Genomic DNA, 23,087 nt, shown 5'->3' on the forward strand with positions numbered 1-23,087 from the left:
ATGAGAACCTCGCGACTGTCACTCACCTCGCGCCGTAAAGAACGTTAGCGGGTAGAAGACCTGATGCCTCGGCTGTTTTCCGCTCCCTATCAGTTTCTGATCGTAAAACAGTTCGGAGGTAAATTCGATTATCGCCTCGTGCGCGCGATAGTTCTCGCACAGCAGTATTTTACACGGGAACGAGGAGGGGTAGTGGTCGTACAGGCGTTCCAGTAGCGAAATGTGGAGGTTGCGCTCTTTCGCGAAGTGGGAGAAGAGCTCGGGACTGAGCTGCATGTGATCGCCGGCGAGTACGATGCGAGTGTTCTGATTCGCGAGCGACAGCGGCATGATCGCCTCGCATTCCATCGTTTGCGCGGCCTCATCTAGAAGAATGTGAGTGAAGTACCCCTGGGGAAGACCCATGTTTGATAAATACATGGACGTCGAAAGAGTGACCACAATTATTCTGTGTTTGTCGAGGTCTTCGTACGTTGGCGGCTGGAATGTGCGGATTCCACCCGATTCTTGTATTAAACAATACTGAAAATGTAAATACAAAACATATAATAACGCTAGAATCGGAGAAGACATCAATTACTCTAATTGTCCATTATTGTAATTCGTATTCTCATTACACTTTTCCTTGTGTTTCCTAGTCTTGATAAATTGATGTAGGTCTATTTGAGTATAGTGTTTTGTTTTGATTTTTTGATTCAATTTAGGGGGGAAAAATGTTGTGTTATTTTGCGTAGTTTGGACGATGTTTAATTTTTTGTTTAACTAGCCGCATTGTCGTGGAACAAATTTCGCTTATGGCTAAAAGGTATTTAATTTTGTAAACAGATGTTGTCGCAGGTGCGCGTTTAGGTAAGAGGATTTTGGTTAATTTTGTTAAAGTCGGTTAAAGTTAGTGTTAGATAAAAATAATAGGCGGCGTATTTAAAAGTTTAGAATGATTAGAATTTTTACTGTAACTGTCACATATAATAACGCTCAATCTTGTAATCAATAATATCAATTTCATTAAAGTTTAACGTTGAAATATATTAGGTTATGGGCGCAGACATTCGTTTTTAGTGTTTTTCCGTTTCGAATTGTGTATTTGTGAAGTGCTGTTAAATCCACACATCAGCAGCATAATGGATTTATCAAAGCACATTAACCCATTGACTGTTGAGTCAGATTGGCCAATTTGGAAAAGGAAAATTCGTAATTTACTTGATTATCATGAGGGAGCGTTAGATGTTATCGATAAGAAGCTAGAGAAACCAGCTCCGCTTAGTTCTAATCCAACACGAGATGAAGAAAAAGCATTTAAAGCTACATAGGCCAGTCAAAATCGACAATAAATCAACAAAACATGATGTATCTCTGATTTTTTAGTATGTTGTTTGGACCCATTAGAGTAGTGTATACTCAAGTTTGCAACTCTCTAAAAGTTGTGGAAAAAGTGTAGTATACGAAAAACCGCGACATTTTCGGACTTTTTGCAGTGTTTGCGTTATATTTCCTTAACTATACATTTTTCGACGAAAGTCATTATATACGTTTTTGAAGAGTATTAAATGTATAATAATTTGCGCCTAACCCGAGCTCTGTAGGTCAATTAGTTACCGAATTACGGCACTTTGAAGATAGTCATTTTTTTCCAAAAAGTGAACATTTGAGTTTTACACCTTCTTTAGATCGAAATTGCGGCTAAACTATTGATCCTACGAGTAGAACTTATAAAATAGACGTTGTAGATAATTTAATTAGCTTTAAGTTAAGCGTAAAGTGGGGTCTGCAGGTCTCGTAGTTCTCTCTAAATCTCAAAAAAACCGATATAAGGTTAGACACCCATCGGGCGCGTCCCCAGGTGGCGGATAGGGGAACGCCCACGCAAGCCCTGAATGATCGTAAGGTGACAAGTGTCTCTGTGTGGGTAGTAGCGATTATAAGTTGCTCGTCGGGGCTGAAACCCAGACTGGCAGCAACGAAGGTCGCTACCGCGGACCAACCTCCCAAGTCAAGGTGTTAGCTACCGTGCTGAGGACTGCGTGACACTGGGGTGCAGTGTCGATAACGGTGCCCCTCGGATACCGGGCGACCTCCGAGTGGTATTGTAGCCAAGCCCTGCGCAAGCGGCTCTGCGCAGGTGATACCGCTCTTCCGCATTACTCGTGGGAACAATATGGATACAAAACATAATTTTCCTTTACAGGGCTCCTCGTCAGGGGGGACCAATGAACCAGGGCCACAACAGGGGTCCTGTGTAGGGGCAGGCTCCTCGAAAGAGGGGACAGCCCCAAAGCAGGGCTCCACCCAAGGACCTGGACCAGCTCCGTCCCGTAAGAAGAACAGGACGGGGGCGCAAAAGGCGTTGGCCAGGAAGCGGCGGCTCGAGGGTAAAACCCCGGGTCAGGTGCTAAAATCGAAGGTTGCGACTGGGTCGGTGGCTCAGGAAGGCGAACCGACGTCTGGGACCAAGCGTCTCAGATCGGAGGGTAGCACTCCAGGGTCTGGCTCGGTGCAACCTCAAAAGAAGTCCAAAGGTCCTGGGGCACCCACGGGTGCACCGCGGACCTATGGGCAAGTCGCTGCGGCGGGCCTCAAGGTGGCTATCCTACCGGTGTCGTACCCGGAGGTGGACCTCACTGAGGCTCAGTCGAGGTGCATTATGGCTGCACTAAATGTGGCTGTAGACGACTTGGAGGTCGGGCCTTTTCCGAGGCTGGCCGGGTTCCGCTGGAACTCGCATGGGGTCGTTGTGGCTGAGTGCGAGGACCAGTGGACTCTGGACTGGCTGGAGAGGACCGTCTCTCTAATCAAGCCTTGGGAAGGTGCGTCTCTGAAAGTACAGAGGCACGTCCCAAAGGTGGTAAAGGTGATGGCAGTGTTGCACGGGCTCCCGGATGACACGGCCATCATTTTAAAGCGCCTCCATAGGCAAAATCCTGGGCTCAGGACGAACTTATGGAGGACGTTCTTTCGCAGGGAGGAGCCTGGTAGGGTGCTTCTCGCATTTGGTGTGGATGAGGCATCCTACAGGGCACTCCAGCGGCAGAACCTTAAGGCGCACGCGGGGGTCTCCCACGTCACTTTCGTGACGAAGGCGAGTGCTCCGGCTGCGCAAGCAAAGGGAGAGGGCTCCGCCGGAGCAGCGGGACCCAGTTCCGCTGCAATGGAGGGGGTCCAACCCTTAGGTGGAGACCTCGAGGCGTTGGAATTAGAACTGGCGCCCTCGCAGGTCGAACAAGATGTCGACGAGCTGTTGGCTCGTGTGGCGGTCCTTGGCTCCGAGATGGGGTCAGAGCCGTCGGCATCTTTAGAGGAGGGGGGAGCCTAAGTACATCGGTGATGGACAAGGTAACCTTCTTACAGAGCAATTTGCAACACAGTAAGGGGGCGACCTGCTTAATAGGCCGCCAACTTTCTGTAAGGCAGACAGGCGTTTGCCTCATACAAGAACCTTGGGTTTACAAGGGACGAGTAAGAGGCTTAAGTCAGGTTGAGGGCTCACTTTATTATAAGAGGGACAGTCAACTGAGTACCAGGACTTGCATATATGTCGACAGACGCATCGAGTCTTATTTAATGGCTGATTTCTGTTTTAGGGATCTTGTGGCTCTAAGACTTCAGCTGAAAGATGGAAAGGGACGGAGCAGGCAATTAGTAGTCTGCTCAGCGTATCTACCATATGACTCGGAAGAAGCTCCACCTCCCAGGGAGCTAGCTGAGTTGATAGAGCACTGTCGGAGTGAAAGGCTCCCTCTTGTGGTTGGCTGTGATGCAAATGCACATCACGTTGTGTGGGGCAGCACGGACACGAACTCGAGGGGCGAACACATTCTGGAGTACTTGCAGACAACTGATTTGAATGTTTTAAATCAGGGAGAAACCCCCACCTTCGTTACGTCGCGGAGGCAGGAGGTCATTGATCTAACGTTGGGCTCTTTCTCTATAGCTCACATGATCTCAAACTGGAGAGTGTCTGATGAACCGTCTCTTTCGGATCACAGGCACATTCTTTTCCAACTAAACCTGTCATTCAATGGTGGGCCCTGTAGGTTTCGGAATCCCCGAACCACCAACTGGGACTGCTATGTTGAAAAACTGACAGAACGGTTGGATAAACCACCTTTGCTCTGCCGGAAAGCAGGGCAGGTGGAAGAGGCGGCGGCAATGATAAGCGACGCTATAACGGCGTCGTTTGAAGACAGCTGCAAGCTGCGAACTGTTCGGGGAATGAAGAGAACACCTTGGTGGAACTCGGACCTTGAAAAAGTTCGTAAAGAGGTTCGAAGGCTCTTTAACAGGGCCATGCGTACTAAGTTACCTGCGGACTGGGAGGATCACAAACTCGCACAGCGCAGGTATAAAGACCACATTCGACGGTCTAAACGGGGATCGTGGAGGACTTTCTGTGGCAACATGGAAGGGCTTCCCGAAGTTCAAAAACTTCGTAAGATCCTTTTGAAAGATCCAGGGCAAAAAGTGGGGACGCTGAGGCTTCCATGCGGCAGATTTACATCTAACGCGGGTGAGGCCCTCACATGTCTCCTGGAAACACACTTTCCAGGCTCTGGAGACTATGTAACTTCGGAACCGCCAGAAGGTGCTACCCGGGTCGGTGCAAGGCCGATCGACTGGAGAGTAGCTGCCGGGGTTGTTACCGAGGGATCCCTGAGATGGGCTATCAATACGTTTAGCCCATTTAAGAGCGCAGGACCTGATGGGATATTTCCGGCTCTTTTGCAAAAGGGCCTGGAACCATTACTTCTGCACTTGTTGCCCCTCTTTAGGGCCTCTGTGGCTTTGGGGTACATCCCCATAAGCTGGAGAAGGGTCAGAGTTGTGTATTTACCTAAGCCGGGTCGTACTAAGTACGACACAGCAAAGGATTATAGGCCCATCAGTCTATCATCGTTTCTTTTAAAAGCGGTAGAAAAGCTGGTGGATGCATACATAAGAAACGGGGCGCTGGTCCTTAGACCACTACACCCGTTTCAACACGCTTACAGAGCTGGCATGTCCACGGAGACGGCTCTTCACAGTCTCGTGTGTAGACTGGAGAGGGGAATGTCTGCTGGAGGGGTAGCTCTGGGAGCCTTTTTGGACATCGAGGGTGCGTTTAACAACACCACGTTCGATTCCATTAGTGAGGCTGCTGAAAGCTTTGGCATTGACGGGTCAATCGTAAGATGGATCCGGGCCATGCTTGGAAGCAGGGTCATCATAACCTCGATCGGAACTACGGAGATGAGCTCATCGGTCACTAGAGGATGTCCGCAGGGTGGAGTACTGTCTCCACTACTGTGGTGCCTGGTGATAGACGGGCTCCTTCGTACACTAAACGAGGATGGAGCGTATACACAGGGATACGCAGACGACCTCGCAATTGTCATTGTGGGGAAGTTTCCGAGCACCGTAAAAGAGCTCATGCAGAGGACTCTTGGACAGGTGGATAGATGGTGCAGTAGCCACGGTCTCTCTGTCAACCCGGAAAAGACCGAAATTGTTCCATTTACGAGGAGACGGAATGTGGACCTTGACGGTCTCATCCTTCGAGGACGCCAATTGTGTCTGACCAGGTCAGTTAAATTTTTGGGGGTCACTATAGACTCCCGTCTGTCCTGGAAAGGGCACATTGAGCGAATTAGCAAGAAGGCCACTGCATGTCTATGGGCATGCAGGAGAGCTTTCGGCTGCACATGGGGATTAAATCCTCGACTAGTATATTGGCTTTACACTTCGGTGATAAGGCCGATAATATTGTACGGCGCACTTGTATGGTGGCCTGCAACGCGCAGGGTAACATACAAAAAGCAGCTGAGTAAGGTACAGCGACTCGCTTGTTTGGGAATCACTGGAGCCATGAAAACCACGCCAACGTTGGCTGTGGAGGCTCTTCTGGGACTTGAACCTCTACACTTATCGGTAGAGGCCGAGGCCCGGAGGGCTTCCATAAGACTAAATGATTGGGGTGAGTGGAAGGATAGAGGCAGTCTCGGACACGGGCGGATCTGGGAGGAAACTCTTAGGTCCGACCCCTTCCTCGCAAGAAGGGACGTGATTCGAGCTACCCTACTTGAACCGAAGAGGTATAAAGTCATTCTCCCGAACAGGGAGCAGTGGCTGAACCCAGATCGTCCGTTCCTCAAACCTGAGGGGCTCGTGTGGTTTACCGATGGGTCCCTAACGGAAAAGGGAACGGGCATGGGTATACACGGTGACCGGCCGAGAGTAGGCATCAGCCTCTCCCTTGGCCAGCACAGTACTGTGTTTCAGGCAGAGGTGCTAGCCATCACGACCTGTGCGCAAGAAAACCTCCGTAGAGGTTATCGTAACCAGCATATATACATATGTAGTGATAGTCAGGCGGCGTTAAAGGCTCTGTCAGCTGACAGGGTCCGCTCGAATACGATGCTTGACTGTAGGCGAACCCTAGATAGATTAGGTGAGTCTAATAGGGTAAGCTTGATATGGGTGCCGGGGCACTCTGGAATAGGGGGCAACGAAAGGGCGGACGAGTTGGCTCGCGAAGGCAGTAGTGGGGTCCTTGTCGGGCCTGAGCCCACCCTTGGAATTGCTCCCTCAGTTGTCAGGGTCAGGATTAAGAACTGGGCGACCAGTCAATTCCAGGCTCAATGGCAACAGGCAGCTGGACTCAGACAGTCCAAGACCTTTTTAACAGGGCCTCTTGGCAAATCTGAGTCTTCTAAGCTTCTAAACCTAAACAGAAGTCAGATTAGGAAGATCGTCGGTGTCTTCACGGGACACTGGATGGTCAACTATCACCTGCACAATATTGGGCTTGTGGAAGACCCTGCGTGCAGGTTTTGTGGTGAGGTAGAGGAAACTACCGAGCATGTAGTCTGTTACTGTGACGCTCTGATCAGGGACAGACATAAACTCCTCGGTGACAGTTACTTGGAACCGAGGGAGGTGAGGAAACTAAGGCTAAACAGGGTCTTATCCTTCATTGAAGGGAACGGACTCTAAGCTTTGGTTGTTTAGAGAGGGGGTTAGCACAATGGGCCTTTGATGAGCCTAAGTGCTGCCTGTAAAGGCTCCCCTGATAGAATAGAATAGAATAGTGTAGGCGATAATCGAGAAAGAGTTATCAGAACGGAAAACAAAGCATTTCACAAAGATTGCTTAAAGTGGTCTGTAAAATTCCCCAGTGGTGTAACGGTGTGGGGTAGTATGTCTGCAAATGGGCTGGGACAATCGCACTTTACAAATGGTAGTGTTTATGCTCCGAAATATCAAGCAATTTCAGAACAAAGTTGATTGCCTTCACTTGCGACATTTTCACCTGATACAGACTTTGTTTTTTAACAAGACGGAGCATCATGTCACAGCAAAAAACGACTAAGAAATGGTTACAAGACCATAATAATAGTGTTTTAGAGGTGCCCTCATGCAGTCCAGATCTCAATGTCATTGAGACAGTGTGACATAAAATGAAGCAACGTTTGTGTATTCATCCGCAACGCAATATTGCTTCTTTGAGTGAAAAGTTACAAGAGATTTGGGGTACCTTTGGCATCGATCAATGTAAAGCTCTTGTGACGACCATGCCTGCACGAATCCAGGCTGTTATTAAAACCAAAGGGGTTGTAACTCATTATTAAGGAATGGTGTCCGAACATTTTTGTGTCACTTTAAATTCTAATTTTATGGTGTTTTGTGTTATTTGACATTTGTAACAGTTACTAAATATATGTTTAATTTATAACTATAGTAAGAAAAAAATAATAAAATAACATACAATGATTTTCAGTTACAATATTTTGAGTGTCCGAACATTTTTGTGTTAGGGCTCGTATTAGGTATGTACAATGATATCATTGCGGCACCTTCCTACGACTTACTCAACTTTGATTTGTGCCTTAAATTAAATCTATGAAATTGTTGGATATTTAAAATTGACTCTATGCAGCAAAAAAAGTGATTTGACACATTGCTTTTTTATTTCCACACCAAAAAAACAAAAGATAAAAAGTTTGTGGAACATTTCTGGAAAAATACAATTTTACCTTATATCGGTTTTTTTGAGATTTAGAGAGAACTGCGAGACCTGCAGACCCCACTTTACGCTTAACTTAAAGCTAATTAAATTATCTACAACTTCTATTTTATAATTTCTACTCGTAGGATCAATAGTTTAGCCGCAATTTCGATCTAAAGAAGGTGTAAAACTCAAATGTTCACTTTTTGGAAAAAAATGACTATCTTCAAAGTGCCGTAATTCGGTAACTAATTGACTTACAGAGCTCGGGTTGGGCGCAAATTGTTACACATTTAATACTCTTCAAAAACGTATACAATGACGAAAGTCGAAAAATGCATACTTAAGGAAATCTAACGCAAACACTCCAAAAATTCCGAAAATTTCGCAGTTTTTCGTATACTATACTTTTTCCACAACTTTTAGAAAGTTGCAAACTTGAGTATACACTACTGTAATGGGTCCAAACAACATACTAAAAAATCAGAGATACATCATGTTTTGCGAATTTAGCGATTTTTTGTGTCGATTTTGACTGGCCTAACAAGCGATCTCTATCGAAAAGCTAATAGTTATGTCAAGTCAATGATTACAAGTACAGTTTCTGACACAGTTTATCGGAAAATCATGGACAAGGTTACGGCACATGATGCGTGGGAGGCGTGAAAACAGCAATTTGAATCTACATCCAAAGATCAGCTGTTCAAGATTTGTACAGAGCTGTTTTCATTTGATTGGACATCGGGCGAGGATGTTTCCACACACGTAGCCAAGCTCAAGAGTCTATGGAACGAGCTGAATAACGGGTTAAAAGCTAAGAATGAAAATCCACTCCCAGATCTACTATTGGTATGTCACATTTTACATATTTTACCTAGTAGTTTTCAGAATTTTAAATCGAGTTGGATGCTGTTAACGAAAGATGAGGTTAAAGCAGTCGACGAATTAACCATGCAGTTTATTATTTCGAACGAAACATAAGACAGCCTTCAAGTAATGATAGTGATAAACAAGTAGCCTTGTTGGTTAAGTCAAATAAGCAGACAAAGAAGGGTACCGACAATTTCAATTTTGTATCGAAACTTAAAAAAGAAGACACCTGTAATTACCGTCAAAAGAAGGGCCACTGGGTGAGAAGTTGTAGAAAATGGATCACAGATGGTCGTCCTAAACGTAGTAATTAATGCTGAAAGTAATGCAGCAGAGTCTCAGGTCTCAATAGATAATGAAATTTTAGCTACTGAACCAATTCAGAGGATTGGTTTGGGATAATGGGGCATGTAACTAGTCGTTCTGATTGGTATTGTACGTTTGATGAGTTTAAAGATCCGCGCACAATTAAAGCAGCTGGAGAAGAACGTTTGATTGCTATCGGGAGCGGTACTATAAAGGTCTCTTCAGTTGTCAATGGGAAGAACCAACATATTTTATTGAAAAATGCGAGGAAAAATGTTTGGTACGTTCCGAAAATTTCGAGAAATTTATTTTCACCATTGGCTGCGCATGATAAAAATTTAAACAGTGAATTCAGATCTACCGTAACCACTTGCTCGTTTTTGGTAAACGGCATCACAGTGTTGAGTGGTATTCGAGAGAAGTTTGGATCATTGTATAAGGCAAATATTAATCCAATTTTGTCTCAAGACAGGGCATCAGTAAAAATAGTAGAAGCAAACGATCATTTACAGTTATACCATGAAAGGTGGGGTCGTCAGGATAAGCGTTACATCAAGAAAAAGCTCGAAAAAGAGTTTAATCTTAAAGTTAAGTTTGTTGATACAATTTGTGAACCGTGCGTATATGGTAAGGCTCATAGACTTCCATTTGGTAACAAAAAAAGTGCCTCACAATCGGGAGAACTAATTTCGGTCGATGTTTGTGGACCCTTTTGTGAGTCTTTACAGAAAAAAAGTTATTTAGTGGTATTTAAGGACAGTTATAGCAAATATCGTTATGGTTTTACTTCTGATGTCAAAGTCGTTTTAGAACAAATGCTAACGCATACAGAAACTCAAGGTCACACCGTTAAAGAGCTACTCAGCGACAATGGCGGTAAATTTGACAACGCAGATGTTCGAGAAATCTTGCGAGGTATCACACACACAGCGATTGACAGCACCGTATACACCACAACAAAATGGCGGTAGTGAAAGAGAAAACAGAACAATTGTCGAGATGGCACGTACGTTCAAGTATTCCAACTCTGATGTGCAGTTTCCGGGCGCGATTTGGACTGAGTTAGTTACAACAGCGATCTACATTCTGAATAGGACTGGGAAGTCGTCAGAAGATGGCATTAGTCCACATGAAATTTGGTATAAGAAGAAACCCAGGATAAAACACCTTCGAATCATCAGTTCGATCTGCTATATCCATGTTCCAGATCAGAAAAGACGAAAAATAGATAGAAAAGCTGAAAAAGGCTACTTAGATGGTTATGATGGAGATGAACGATATCGGGTGTACGTTCCAGAGAAGAAATGCGTTGTTTTATCTCGAGATGAATTTTATGATTTATGAAGTAACTCAAGAATGCGAAGAAAAAACGAAAATATTCTTCAGGAGTAGATTGGCACAAGAAGACGTTGGCGAATCAGAAAATGAAGAGCAGATTGATAAATCAGAGATTACTCAACCTGTAGGCGACACAAGCACTAAAGAAAGCAAAGAAGAAAGTGATGATGAGTGTAATACTGAATGTAAAAATGAAAGAAAGTATCTTGAAGATTACGTTATGGCGATGATGACAGAGCTCCATCCTCAAACATATGAATTGTATCGCTATACAAGATAAAAATAGTGCATCCCGGAAAAATGACATGGACAATGAAATGGCTTCCTTGATGGAAAATAGCACGTGGGAATTAGTAAAATTACCCATAGCGTGGTAAAGCAATTGCCTGTGGGTTTATAAATTAAAATTAAATCCAGACAGAAGTATTTTAAAATACAAGGCAAGATTGGTCGCAAAAGAAAGGTATTGATTACAATAATACTTTCAGTCCAGTTGCAAAGTTGCAAACTATTCGTTTGATACTTGGTATTGCTGCAACAGAGAATATGCAAGAGTTGGAAGAAAAGATCTTTATGAAATAGCCAGATGGATACGATGATGGGTCTGGTAGAGTCTGCCTACTCAACAGGAGTTTATTATGGACTAAAGCAGTCCATTAGAAAAAATGGTGCTAAGATAGTTTTAGCATTATATGTAGAGGATGGTCTTATTGCTGCTACCTACTCATAAAGAAGATCTTGAAGAATTTATCGACCAACTCAGAACCGAGTTCAAGATTACCTCAAATGAGACCAGATTTAGCCTACAGTGTGGGATTTTTATCCAGAACATTAGAAAACCCTACTATTGACGATGCCACGAGAGCTAAAAGAGTCCTTCGGTAGCTGTGACTATTGATCTTGGTATTGTATATCATACAGTAACTTTATAGAGACAGTGGCGACAACAGGGTATCTCGTTTTTGATTGGTCGTTGGTTGTTAGAGCTAAATTCCAAACTGGCCAATAGAAAGCCTCCAAAACGACGCGATACACTCCGTGCTATAATTATTATACTGTTTTGATAGTGTCACCTGTAAATTGTCACAGCTTTACGTTACTAGTTTACACTTTGCTTCTTGTATTTGCTTTATTTTACGTTTTCCGTCTCCAGTTGTATATAAACTCGTTTTTTAAAGACATATAGCTGAGCATAGGTATAGCTTGGATTTACGATATTGTAAGGTATGTAATTCGCTTAAGGTGGCGTTTACAATGTATGGTAAACTAGTACAAAAGTGTCATTGCGATTTCCACAATAACTTTGTTGCGAAGTAAAAGAATGCCCTTCTGTAAACGATCGATTGTAGTTAAAGGTTTAAACTTGTGAATGAAGTAAATTTTGTAACAAATTGTTATCAGTGTGGGATAAAAATGGAAGATAAATATGGCTAATTTTTAAGATTCTTATTTCTTAAATAACAGTGTAAGTACAGGAATTAGCTAAATAATGTTTGTTTCATGCAAATGTCTGAACATTATATATTTGAATGAATGTTATTTCAACCAAAAATGTTGACTCTAAAGGCCGTTTTTGTGGAAAGAAAATTTCTTGACGACATCTATTGAGCCAAGGCACATCGTCACGGCAACGCCATGATCTCCAAATGTATTCATCGTTATCGGGTGCGATTCTATGCTACACAGTTTAGCAATTATAAGAGGGAGGTCGCTCACGTCATTAGAGGGCAAAGTACATTTTATTCAATGAAAGTACGTAATTTGAATTTCGTACGTAGGACGCATGGAATTTTAATTTGATATTTGATATTGTATTGTATTATTGAAATACGAATTATTTCCTGAGATGCTGTTTTTCAAAGTAAAGCGTGCATATCTTTTACATACGATAACCAATTGGTATCAGATTTTGCATACGCATGCCTTTAGTGGTGCCAAGTTAAACTGTACAAAATTGGAGGGGGGGGGGCATGTACTACCCTTCACGGTATTCTAATGAAAGGTCTCATCGAAATAAATTGGTTTGTACAAAGTATAACTTTCCCGTGCGACTCTTTTTCGAGATCAGTGAGCGACGAGGCCCGAGGGGGAGGGGGGTGTTAAAAATTAATGTTATCTCTCATTGTATTCTAATTAAAGGTCTCAACGAAAGGAGCCGTTTTCCGTTTTCTACCAACTACTGCCCTTCTTTCTGTCCTCTAATCAAAGTACTGGGTGGAGAGGGGGGGAGTGGAACTAGTTTTATCCTTCATGGTACTCTAATGAAAGGGCTCAACGACAGGAATTAATTTCTACAAACCATAGCCTCGACCTCTTATCGTGTTCGGGTATATTCCCTTCCCATTGGTGATGTCATATGCATATGCATGCCTTTAGTGGTGCCAAGTTAAGCTTTAGAAAATGGGGGGAGGGGGGCATGTACTACCCTTCACGGTATTCTAATGAAAGGTCTCATCAAAATAAATTGGTTTGTACAAACTATAACTTTCCCGCGCGACTCTTTTTCGAGATCAGTGAGCAACGGGGCCGGGGGAGGGTTAAACATTAATTTTATCTCTCATTGTATTCTAATTAAAAGTCTCTACCTCTTCTACCAACCATATCCCTCCTCCTCGAAATCTTATCGTAATCGGGCGGGTATATTCCCTTATAGCTCAACAACGGATTGTCCGCAGAAGCTGGGATTATTTACCTACTGCATTATTACAGTATTGCATTGAATAGTTTTTATGCAATTATTACACGCGTGATAGAACAATGGGTTTTTGTATTATATTATGTTTGTCTTGAAGGACGGCCTTAAAATTTTATCAAAATTGATGTACACTGGGTGTTCAGATACTTGACGGCAGCTGCTACCTACTACCTGCGATCAATTGAATGCAATGCAGAAACCAACGACCCCGACCGGGACCTCTACAACTTGACTAAGAGGTTCGAGGGGGCGGAGAATATTAAGCGACTAGTGATAAAACAAGATTGGCCCGGAGTTCATGTTTGAAACTTGATATTTACTTTTATTACACCTCAAACTGTCACGAAAAATTCATGCCATACTGTAGCAAATCGCCCAAATTTTCCGAAAATTCTTACATTTTTGGAAAAATATTATAGGTACATAATTGGCCCATGCCACTGATGGTATGGCGTATCGAAATTTCTATTTCTGACTATAAAAATAACTGGTGGAAAAATGTATAGGGTGTAGCAAATCCCTCAAATGATTAACAAAAATGACATCTTTGTGCCGGTATGGCGGCTATGCGGGCCCGTCGCTGCGGTATGGCAGGTTGATTTTCGTGAATGACTGATTGAGTACTTGATGCTCATAAAAAAATGAGCTTGTAGCAAATCACCCAAAAAAAGAAAAAACAATCGACACGTTCAAATGAGTATGGCGGGCTATAAGGCCCACCGGAAAAGTATGGCGTTTCGTTTCCGTAATTTGTTTGTCACCGACTACCAGAAAATCCAAAGAATTTTGTGTAGCAAATTGTCCAAAATCATTAAATTTTCCGACATGTTTAAACAATCGTCACGCAATAACGGCCCCACTCCCAGAGAGTTAGCACCATTTTCGTTTTGAGGAGTAGGTACTTAATTAAACCTTTGAATGGTCGCCATACTTGTAGCAAATCACACCACAAAAAGTGTCACCATCTCCCGGTCTATGTACCTATACTCGCATTTCATGATATGAAATAAAAAATAGACCAAACAGAATATATCTCTCTCAAGTTCATATTACCTACATTACAACAGAGCATTATCGTCAATGGGTTCTTATGCCAGACGTTTTATTATTTTATTTATTTATTATCTCTCTCTTGTTCTGGGCCCTCAACAGGTTTCCGCCCAATTACAGAGTGACCCGCATAATGCTTTCTAGAGGTGTCTCTGCAGAAGGTCTAATTCTCATCTCTGCCACAGATGAAAAATTCACCTCAACCCAGGTTGGAACACCCGACCTCCGGATTTATAGCCCAACTCTCTACCACTGAACCTCCATTGTAAGCTAAATGCCTAGTTAACGTTTTCTTGGAACGTGCTTAAGTCGTCCACAAACAAATGCCCACTAAAAGGGATTAAATTTCTTTGGGATGCGCTAAGTGAGTCAGTACCTTACATACTTACCTAGTTTCTACGACTGGCCTGCAGAGAGTGGAAATGAACCACCACTGAAATTTTGCGTCTTATTCAGTTTCATCAATAAATTTATTTGTTATTTAAAATCTCATCTTTTTAAATTTTTATGTCTTTTTTGCGAAATTTTTGTCGTAATTGCATTTTTTATTTTGCATTTTCGCTGATTTTTAACGTCATTAACATTCTAGCACTATTTATAAGTATGTGCTGTATTTAGTTTCTTGCACCATTAATAAATTATTAACACGTTTCTCTTCTGCAATTAAAAAAAACTATATTCTAATTGATTTTCGAGAAACGAATACTTTAAAATGAAGCAAAAAAATTGGCCGGTAACCTATGCAATTACACCTGGTCCGTAAGTACCCAGTCCGCCCCTGCGCAAAGGGCACTGTGCATGCTGATCGATTAGGCTGAATTTTTGAAATTGTGTTTTATATGGTTAAAGCTATGCGCATATTGAATTTCATGCAATTCGGTTCATAACTAACGGAGGTGTCAAAAGGGCCTACTTTATTTTTTGGTCTACATACCAATTCTCACGAACTCCGATCTACAAATTTGATAAAGAATCCACCTGCAAAATTTCATCGTAATCGGTCCATTCGTTTATGACTTATCGTGCTAACGGACAGACGGACAGACGGACAGACACCGCAAAATTATAAACTCGCTAGGAGTTCGTTAATAACTGTTTTACGAGTATAATGACATGATAGTCAATTTAGAAATAGAATATTGGATTTAGATAATACAGAGGCTGATGTAATCCTGCAAAATTTTCGCTAGTTCTTCGATTCGTAGATATCCTTCATGAGGTTGCAATGAATTATAATTATAGGTCTATAATCTAATTCATTTATTTAATTATAAAGGTTTAAAAATGAAATGGTTAGTACTTTAGTAGGTAGTACAAAAATTTGCTCACGAGCATGAAATGGAATACGCCGCAGCCCGGAATTATTAAAATAAATGCACTGTTGAACGAAATGTTTTTACCAAACTATTTACAGCTTTATTTACAAATTTTTGCTAAGGTGCGCTAAGAACTTATACCATTTTCAAATTTTTGAGATCTAAGTGCATATAGTAGAATTCGGTGCTACATCCTAGTTACTTATATAGGATGTAGCAGACACAACTATTCTTTCCAATTTTTCGAAAATTCCTAACCGAAGACGGCGCATGCCTAAACGAGGGTGCAAAGAAAATTGCGATAATTTTTGACATTCCCTATTCAATTTCGTACAAGGTCAATTTATTATTTTGAGAGAAAATAGGTATTTTTACTTATTTGGGAAGATAAAGCACTTGGTAATACAATTAATTACAACGAAATTAATCGCGGTAAACGTCAGCAACCGAGAAAGCGGAATATGAATTGAATACAAATGCTAAAAACCCAGTTCTATAAATTACAGATATCAAATTACAGCGATCGTCCTCGGTATATTATTATCTCGACAGTTGCGCCTTATCTGTTTATTTTTACGTTCGAATAGGTAGGTAGCGGAATCTTGTGGTGGATAGCGACACTATTCTAATATTGCGGGCGGTGCGGGGAGTGATTTCCAAATTCTTCAATGTAAACACCACCTTAAAGTGTTTTTAGATGTAAAACTGTGCCTAACCTTACTACTGGTAATTGATGTAAAAATTTGTTCAGAAGCCCTAAATACCTAATGAGTTTAGATAGAAAACTGGTATAGTGGAACGCGCCAAATTTAAAGAATTCTTTTCAATATTACACCAATTGTACGTAACTTAACCTAGAGAGGTCGTTGCGCAAAACTAAACGTTCAAACTCGAAATCTATGTGTAAGATAACCCCTTACTTTCGTTCACCTATCGATTATGGGGCCATTGTATTCCTAAGTGTTGATTTCGCTGCACGAACCATTTTATAATTACTGTAGTTTTGCCTAATTATTTTTAGGTACAAATTTTAATGTAAGGTCGTTAAGGTAAGCGTCGTCACTTGTCAATGTCCTTATGTAATTAGTGTGTTTATTCGTTAAGCGTTTCTCGACATAAACTACAACCAGCATACGTGGGTTTTATTTTCCCTCCCATTGCAGACGAACCGAAACCAGCCCTGCACCCATAAGGGTGTTCCGCTACACTGGTTAGAGAAGCAGCTTATCCGAAATTTAGCAGCAAATTCAATTATGGTTATGGATAACGCAATTGTGATCATAAATACGCTTGAATTGGTTTACTGTTTAACATTGATGATTGCTGTAGCACAAGGAATATTGATCTCATGTACTCCGTGGACTAAAACAACGTGTTTTGTCTTCCATTTAAGGGACTATAGTAATACTTTTTATCCCGGAAGGAAAAACACGCGACAAGGGACAAGAAGTGACAGAAGACACTGAAATGTCCAACACAATTTAATGATTAATGGTTACCTTTATATGTAGGTACAGGGTGTAAATCGAAAAGTGTAACATAGGCGTTTAACATGGGAAATTACTTTTTCGTTGCGCAAACGTTTCCTAATTATTTTTCGCAAAAATACTTCAAATAAAAGTTATAGAGATATAAATTCTGCATCTAAATCATGTGAAACGATTATTCTACCTTTCTTGTACGCGAAAAAATTAATTATAAAGATTCTGTTTTCACGAGTTTTCAGTCGAAGTAGCCATGGACTATGATAAAAGAAAAACATGATTTAGATGCAGAATTTATATCTCTATAAATTTTATTTGAAGTATTTTTGCGTAAAATAATTAGGAAACGTTTGCGCAAAGAAAAAGTAATTTCCCATGTTAAACGCCTATGTTACACTTTTCGATTTACACCCTGTACATTTTGGTATTGCACCATATTTTATACTTATTATACCGTTTTCCATATATCTTTTTGAATTTGGGAGGTAGTGGTTTTCTCATAGGTTGTTCTGCAAAGCTTTAAACAATCATTTCTGTGTCGTTAGTTTTGAACGAGAATCTTTACTTACCTAAATGAAACTGACACATTATTCTACGGTCACAATTTGACATGACAAGCTATATTGATCCTACAATCAATTTTTTAGCTCCAATATGGCGGATTATGATAAGTTGTCGCCACTGTCCTTATAAAGTCACTGTAGTATATCAAAGTTTCGAATGCTACAATGCTGCTGATTTCGGAGGCTGTAGTAAAACAGGTCGTTCAACATCACGAGTACTGGTCAAGTAGGTATGCCAATGGAGTTGTTTCTTGGATTAGTCAGCGACAAGGTTCCGTAACAGAGTCTACAGCTGAAGCGGAAATCGTAGCTGCAAGTGAAGCCGCAAAGGAAGTTATTTGGCTTACTCGACTTTTGCAAGAAATTACATTTTTAAAGGAAATTCCAGTTATCCAGATTGACAACGCAGCAGCCGTTAGACTTTCTGAGAATCCCGAAAATCATCGCAGAACCAAGCACATTCAAAGGAAACACTTCTTTATTCGTGAGCACGTTAGTGAAGGTACATTGGTTGTAGAAAAGGTTTCATCTGAACAATCAGGTAGCTGACATTATGACTAAGCCCCTCGCTTAAACAAGATTACATATCCTTCGTGTAAAGATGGGACTTGTATAATTATTAATTTTTATCAAACAAGGGAAAGTGTTAGCCAGTTAAAGTCAGTGTTAGATAAAAATAATAGGCGGCTTATTTAAAAGTTTAGAATCAACTAAAGCACAGCCGTCTATACTTACAAGCCGTGCTGAGAATTATGGCAACACTGCATGGTAGGCCGATTTCCTAATTCAACTTGGCAGATTTCAGGTGTATTTTATAAGTGTTTTGGGTGTAATATTCCTATTTACCTGTTTTAACAAAGCGAGATTGTGACAATTTGTGATACTCTGTATGGAATGAACAGAAATTATTATTCAGGTAAGTTGCTAAACGAAATATATCGATTTGTTGTCATAACCTCTAAAGCAGGCTACTCATTATTGGACCCTTTACAAGCACTTGTATTTGTTCAAAGTACCTATACAAGCTCAAATATGACCTACACACTACGTGGTACGTAAATAAGGTAAGTGTTTATCGTGAAAAAATACAATTAGTTTGTATTTCAGGTATTCTAGCACGGACATGTCAAGTCGATTTTCTGAAGGAACCTTTCGACTTATTCCCAGGAGTTCACGGTACGGTAATTTGAAGTCTACGGGGCTCCCCTCTCTAAAAACTTCGTACCTAGACCCACTGGAGTAGCGACTGGCTTAAAATTTGCCATTCCGAATCGCACCTGGTCGTTGATAAAACCTCGCTGATGCACAGCGATTTACTGTCCTTTTGCCGAAATTAAGTGCTCAAGCGTGTGCTTCACCTCGACCTCTTTCGACAGAAGTTCACCAATTTCGGAGATCTCGATGGAAAACACATTATGATGCAGTTACCAATTTACAGCGTTCCGAATTTTAAAGTCAAATAAAAATGTTATTATCCATTTTTGTAAATAAATAAAATATATGTACAATTGTAAGCTGCCTAAGTATCTTTCTTCTATATTAAAATCACCAAGGCGAAACACAGGAGAGAGGAAAATGCCGTTTTTCAAGAGCAACAAGACGCCATTAAAACTTACATCGGCCCACCGATTGACTTTCGAACAACGTTGCCAAACTTCTCAGCATGGCTTGTAATTATAGACGGCTGTGGCTCAATTAGCAGTTTGTTTTTGTCTAATACACTGGCCTAATGAATCGCGTTACTTTAGTAATCTAGGGACTTTATTTAGAATGATTAAAATTTTTACTGTAACTGTCACATGTAATCAATAAAATCAATTTCATTAAAGTTTAACGTTGAAATATATTAAATTTAACTTTTTTGCCGTTGGATGGAGTCGGGAGCGTAATTTTTCTAGTATGGGGCATTTTAACTATAAGGAATTATTGAAGGGAAACTAACAGAAAGCGTTTTGCGAAACAAAAATCACTACCCAGAAAGACGCTTATCCCCATCCCTATAGATCTGCTATGCTCGACAATAACTCCTTATTGTGTGCAAAGATAATACTACACTAGATAGACACCGATCCGATACAACTGAATACCGAACGATCCTCGAGATCTTTACACATACATCATTTTTACAATACACCTTAAAGGGGCTGATTCTGTCCCACCAGATCAGCATGGCTTGTTAAATGAACTTTTGAATCGGCATTAGTTTGCATGCGCTTGATTCGACTCTAGTTTTACTTTTATTTGAGGTGTCTACATACAAAATAGCATGCAATTCTGTTAGACTGGGAGGCAGCGTACATAGTAACTAAACCATAAGCGACAAAAAATTCGACAATACAGGCTGAAAGTACGTTGAAAACTAATAATAAAATCACTCGTCTGCCAGTCGTAAGTGGCAGCATTAACTTGGGGCGGCGCTGAATAGATGACTTCTTTAGGTGATCAACTAAATTACCAAACTATAAGGGTAACGGAAAAGATTTGTATCAAGAAATCCCATTTTTTCCTTAGTTTTCAAATATGCTATGGCAGACGATTTCAAGTGCAGCGTTGGTAGCGAAAGACGCCCTCCAATGTAGGGAAAAACACCCCTGAACTAAACCATGAGGACCGTATAAAAATTATACATAAAAAATTCCTTTTTTTGCCACTACTTTAAAATATATCCTGGCAGACGATATTAAGTGTAGCTTTAATAGTGGCAGACGTCTTAGAAGTTAAAAAATTTAGGTATAGTAAATCCCAGCGAGTGCGAGCGTGTGAGAGATAAGCGCGCGAGACCATAACCAACAGAGATAGCGATAGGATACTGACTACTGAGATCTTTCAAACCATTTGATTCTAAACCTCTGATTCACGTAGGTCCATCCACTTGAATCAAACGGATTGTACAAACTCAGACATTTTTCGGTGACATTGGCCCAAATTGCGATGAACTAAACCATGAGGACCATACACAAGTCATACATCTGGTAAATGCGTGGGAACCCGGTAACGTGTTACCCTGCGCGTTACACACATCAACATCCAAATTCACGAACATCTCTCGAAGATTTATGAATTTCTGCGTGTTATTGGAAAAGGGACCTACTTCCATCTATACCTTGATGGTAGCGTCAATTTTACATTTCCCAAAGCAATAACCGCAATATCCATATCGGAAGCGCTAATAATGACTTTGCTACTTGTTGGTAGTTTACCAAGATGGTAAATTATTCGAGAATCTGCCTCTTAGTGACTGCAGCACAATTCAGTTTTTACCACATCATCTTCCCTTGTCACAAATTTATAGCACTTATCTTCATATGTGGCAAACACAACTTTCCTTTCAAGTAAAGCGCAACAGGTCTTTTTTTGCCTATGAACGGTATAAGTAATCTATAAGAGAGGCTTTGAGCTATCATTGCGAAGTGGTTTTATGAAATTTGCAGGCTGCTTCTGAGTGGAAACAGAAATTGAATAGGATTGTAATCTTTCCTTATTTTGATCCCAACGATCATGTTCTGCGTCCTTCATGGAAGGGGTAACTATCTGTCAAAAGTAAGATGTACTTCTCTCGCTGACACAGCACAAATCTTGCCGAGTATGTGTTCAGAAAATCGCTCAAAGGTTTACCGAAGATCTTTTAAAAGATGCAAAAAAATAATCCATCGATTAAAACAACATATACAACTGGCGATGGACTAGGAGCACTTGAAGAAATCATACTTCCGAAAAAGTTTCGGCAAAACAAACTTGTCGATTTTAATCATCGATCCATCAATGTTGCATAGAGACAACGGAACTGGAGTCAGAGGATAGTTTAGAACGAGCTGAAGATCTATCTTCTTTTCTCTTCAAGTTTTCTGTTTCTCAGTCTGAGAAGAATTCAAGAAATACCGACAATCTTATCGCGAAATTAACAATTTATTATTTTCCCTAATTTAATTCGTTTGGTAACTCCAAGCGGTGCGTAAATCTATAGCTATCTCTGTTCGTTGTGCTCTCGCGCGCTTATCTCTCACACGATCGCACTCACTGGGATTTACTATACCTAAATTTTTTAACTTCTAAGACGTCTGCCACTATTAAAGCTACACTTAATATCGTCTGCCAGGATATATTTTAAAGTAGTGACAAAAAGAGGAATTTTTTATGGATAATTTTTATACGGTCCTCATGGTTTAGTTCAGGGGTGTTTTCCCTACATTGAAGGGCGTCTTTCGCTACCAACGCTGCACTTGAAATCGTCTGCCATAGCATATTTGAAAACTATGGAAAACATGGGATTTCTTGATAGAAATCTTTTCCGTGACCCTTATAGTTTGGCAATTTAGTTGATCACCTAAAGAAGTCACCTATTCAGCGCCGCCCCAAGTTAATGCTGCCACTTACGACTGGCAGACGAGTGATTTTATTATTAGTTTTCAACGTACTTTCAGCCTGTATTGTCGAATTTTTTGTCGCTTATGGTTTAGTTACTATGTACCCTTCCCCCCGTCTATGTTCACAACTAACGGAGATGTAAAAAAAATCGGACTGCGCATGCGCAAAACAAATTTTTTGATTCGGCGTTAGTTTTACTTTTACTCGAGGTGCCTACCGTACATATTAAATTTCAATGAAATATCTTAACAAATAAAGAAAATTGGGATTGCGCAAATACAAATGTCGTAATGCGCATGCGCAATATTTTTTTTGCATCTGCATAGTAGCCTGTAGTTTAAGAAATATTTACTAACACAGAAAACCGGACATTCATATGTTCTTTGCAACAAGAGTTATAAGAGAAACCCTTTTTGGAGGTTTGGGCGGTTTTTGGGCGGTACCTCTTTGGCCCGTTAGTCTACGTAGCCAAAAAACAATAGCGACCTTTCATATATCCCGAAGAACATGTGTATCAATTTGCAAAGCGATCGGACGTTTCTACACAGTTATCGTGCACACGGACAGACAGACGGACGGACGGGAGGACAGACAGACAGCAATACAAAATTATAAACGAGATCGTTAATAAAGAAAACTGAAAAAGTGTAACGACTAATTCGAGGGCTAATTTTTATAAGGGTGGTAGTTAGGGAGTTGTTTTTGCTGAAGAAAGTGGGGATCGATATTATTTTCATCATAACTGGCTCAATTTTTATGGTAAATACAAGAAAGTTTTTTTAAAATATTGTAAAAACAATTCTGTGTTTCTCGATATATTTCCTGCCTACTGTCAAAAAAGGTTGGGAATCGCTGATTTGAAATACCTTAGAATAAAATGTGGCGTTTGCTTTTTCGGGACGCCCCACATACCTACTGACAGAGACGAAACTGTAAGGCACCGAACGAGAGCGGTATATTCACTACCGTGGTCATGAATTTAAATTCAAATGAGAATCCGCCATGTTTCTGCGCCATCCACAGGCGAACCACTGAACTTACGTTTCGCTTTCGATCTAAATATGGTGGGAAACACCTCTAGGGTCACTTTATAATGATGAATTTTCATAAAAATTTCCTTTA

General features: G+C 41.0%; 1 protein-coding gene across 1 annotated transcript in view; it reads right to left on the bottom strand.

Moving 5' to 3' along the window:
• The window catches only part of LOC116180307 (probable helicase with zinc finger domain), a 41,571-nt gene that overhangs the window by 8,101 nt on the left and 10,383 nt on the right, over positions 1-23,087 (bottom strand). Inside the window, exon 5 of the mRNA XM_031500222.1 lies at positions 27-522. Within this exon, the coding sequence (XP_031356082.1) occupies positions 27-522 (496 nt within the window). The remainder of the gene's footprint in view (positions 1-26; positions 523-23,087) is intronic.

This window comes from Photinus pyralis, unplaced genomic scaffold, assembly GCF_008802855.1.
Source record: "Photinus pyralis isolate 1611_PpyrPB1 unplaced genomic scaffold, Ppyr1.3 Ppyr1.4_LG9, whole genome shotgun sequence".
Classification (NCBI taxonomy): domain Eukaryota; kingdom Metazoa; phylum Arthropoda; class Insecta; order Coleoptera; family Lampyridae; genus Photinus; species Photinus pyralis.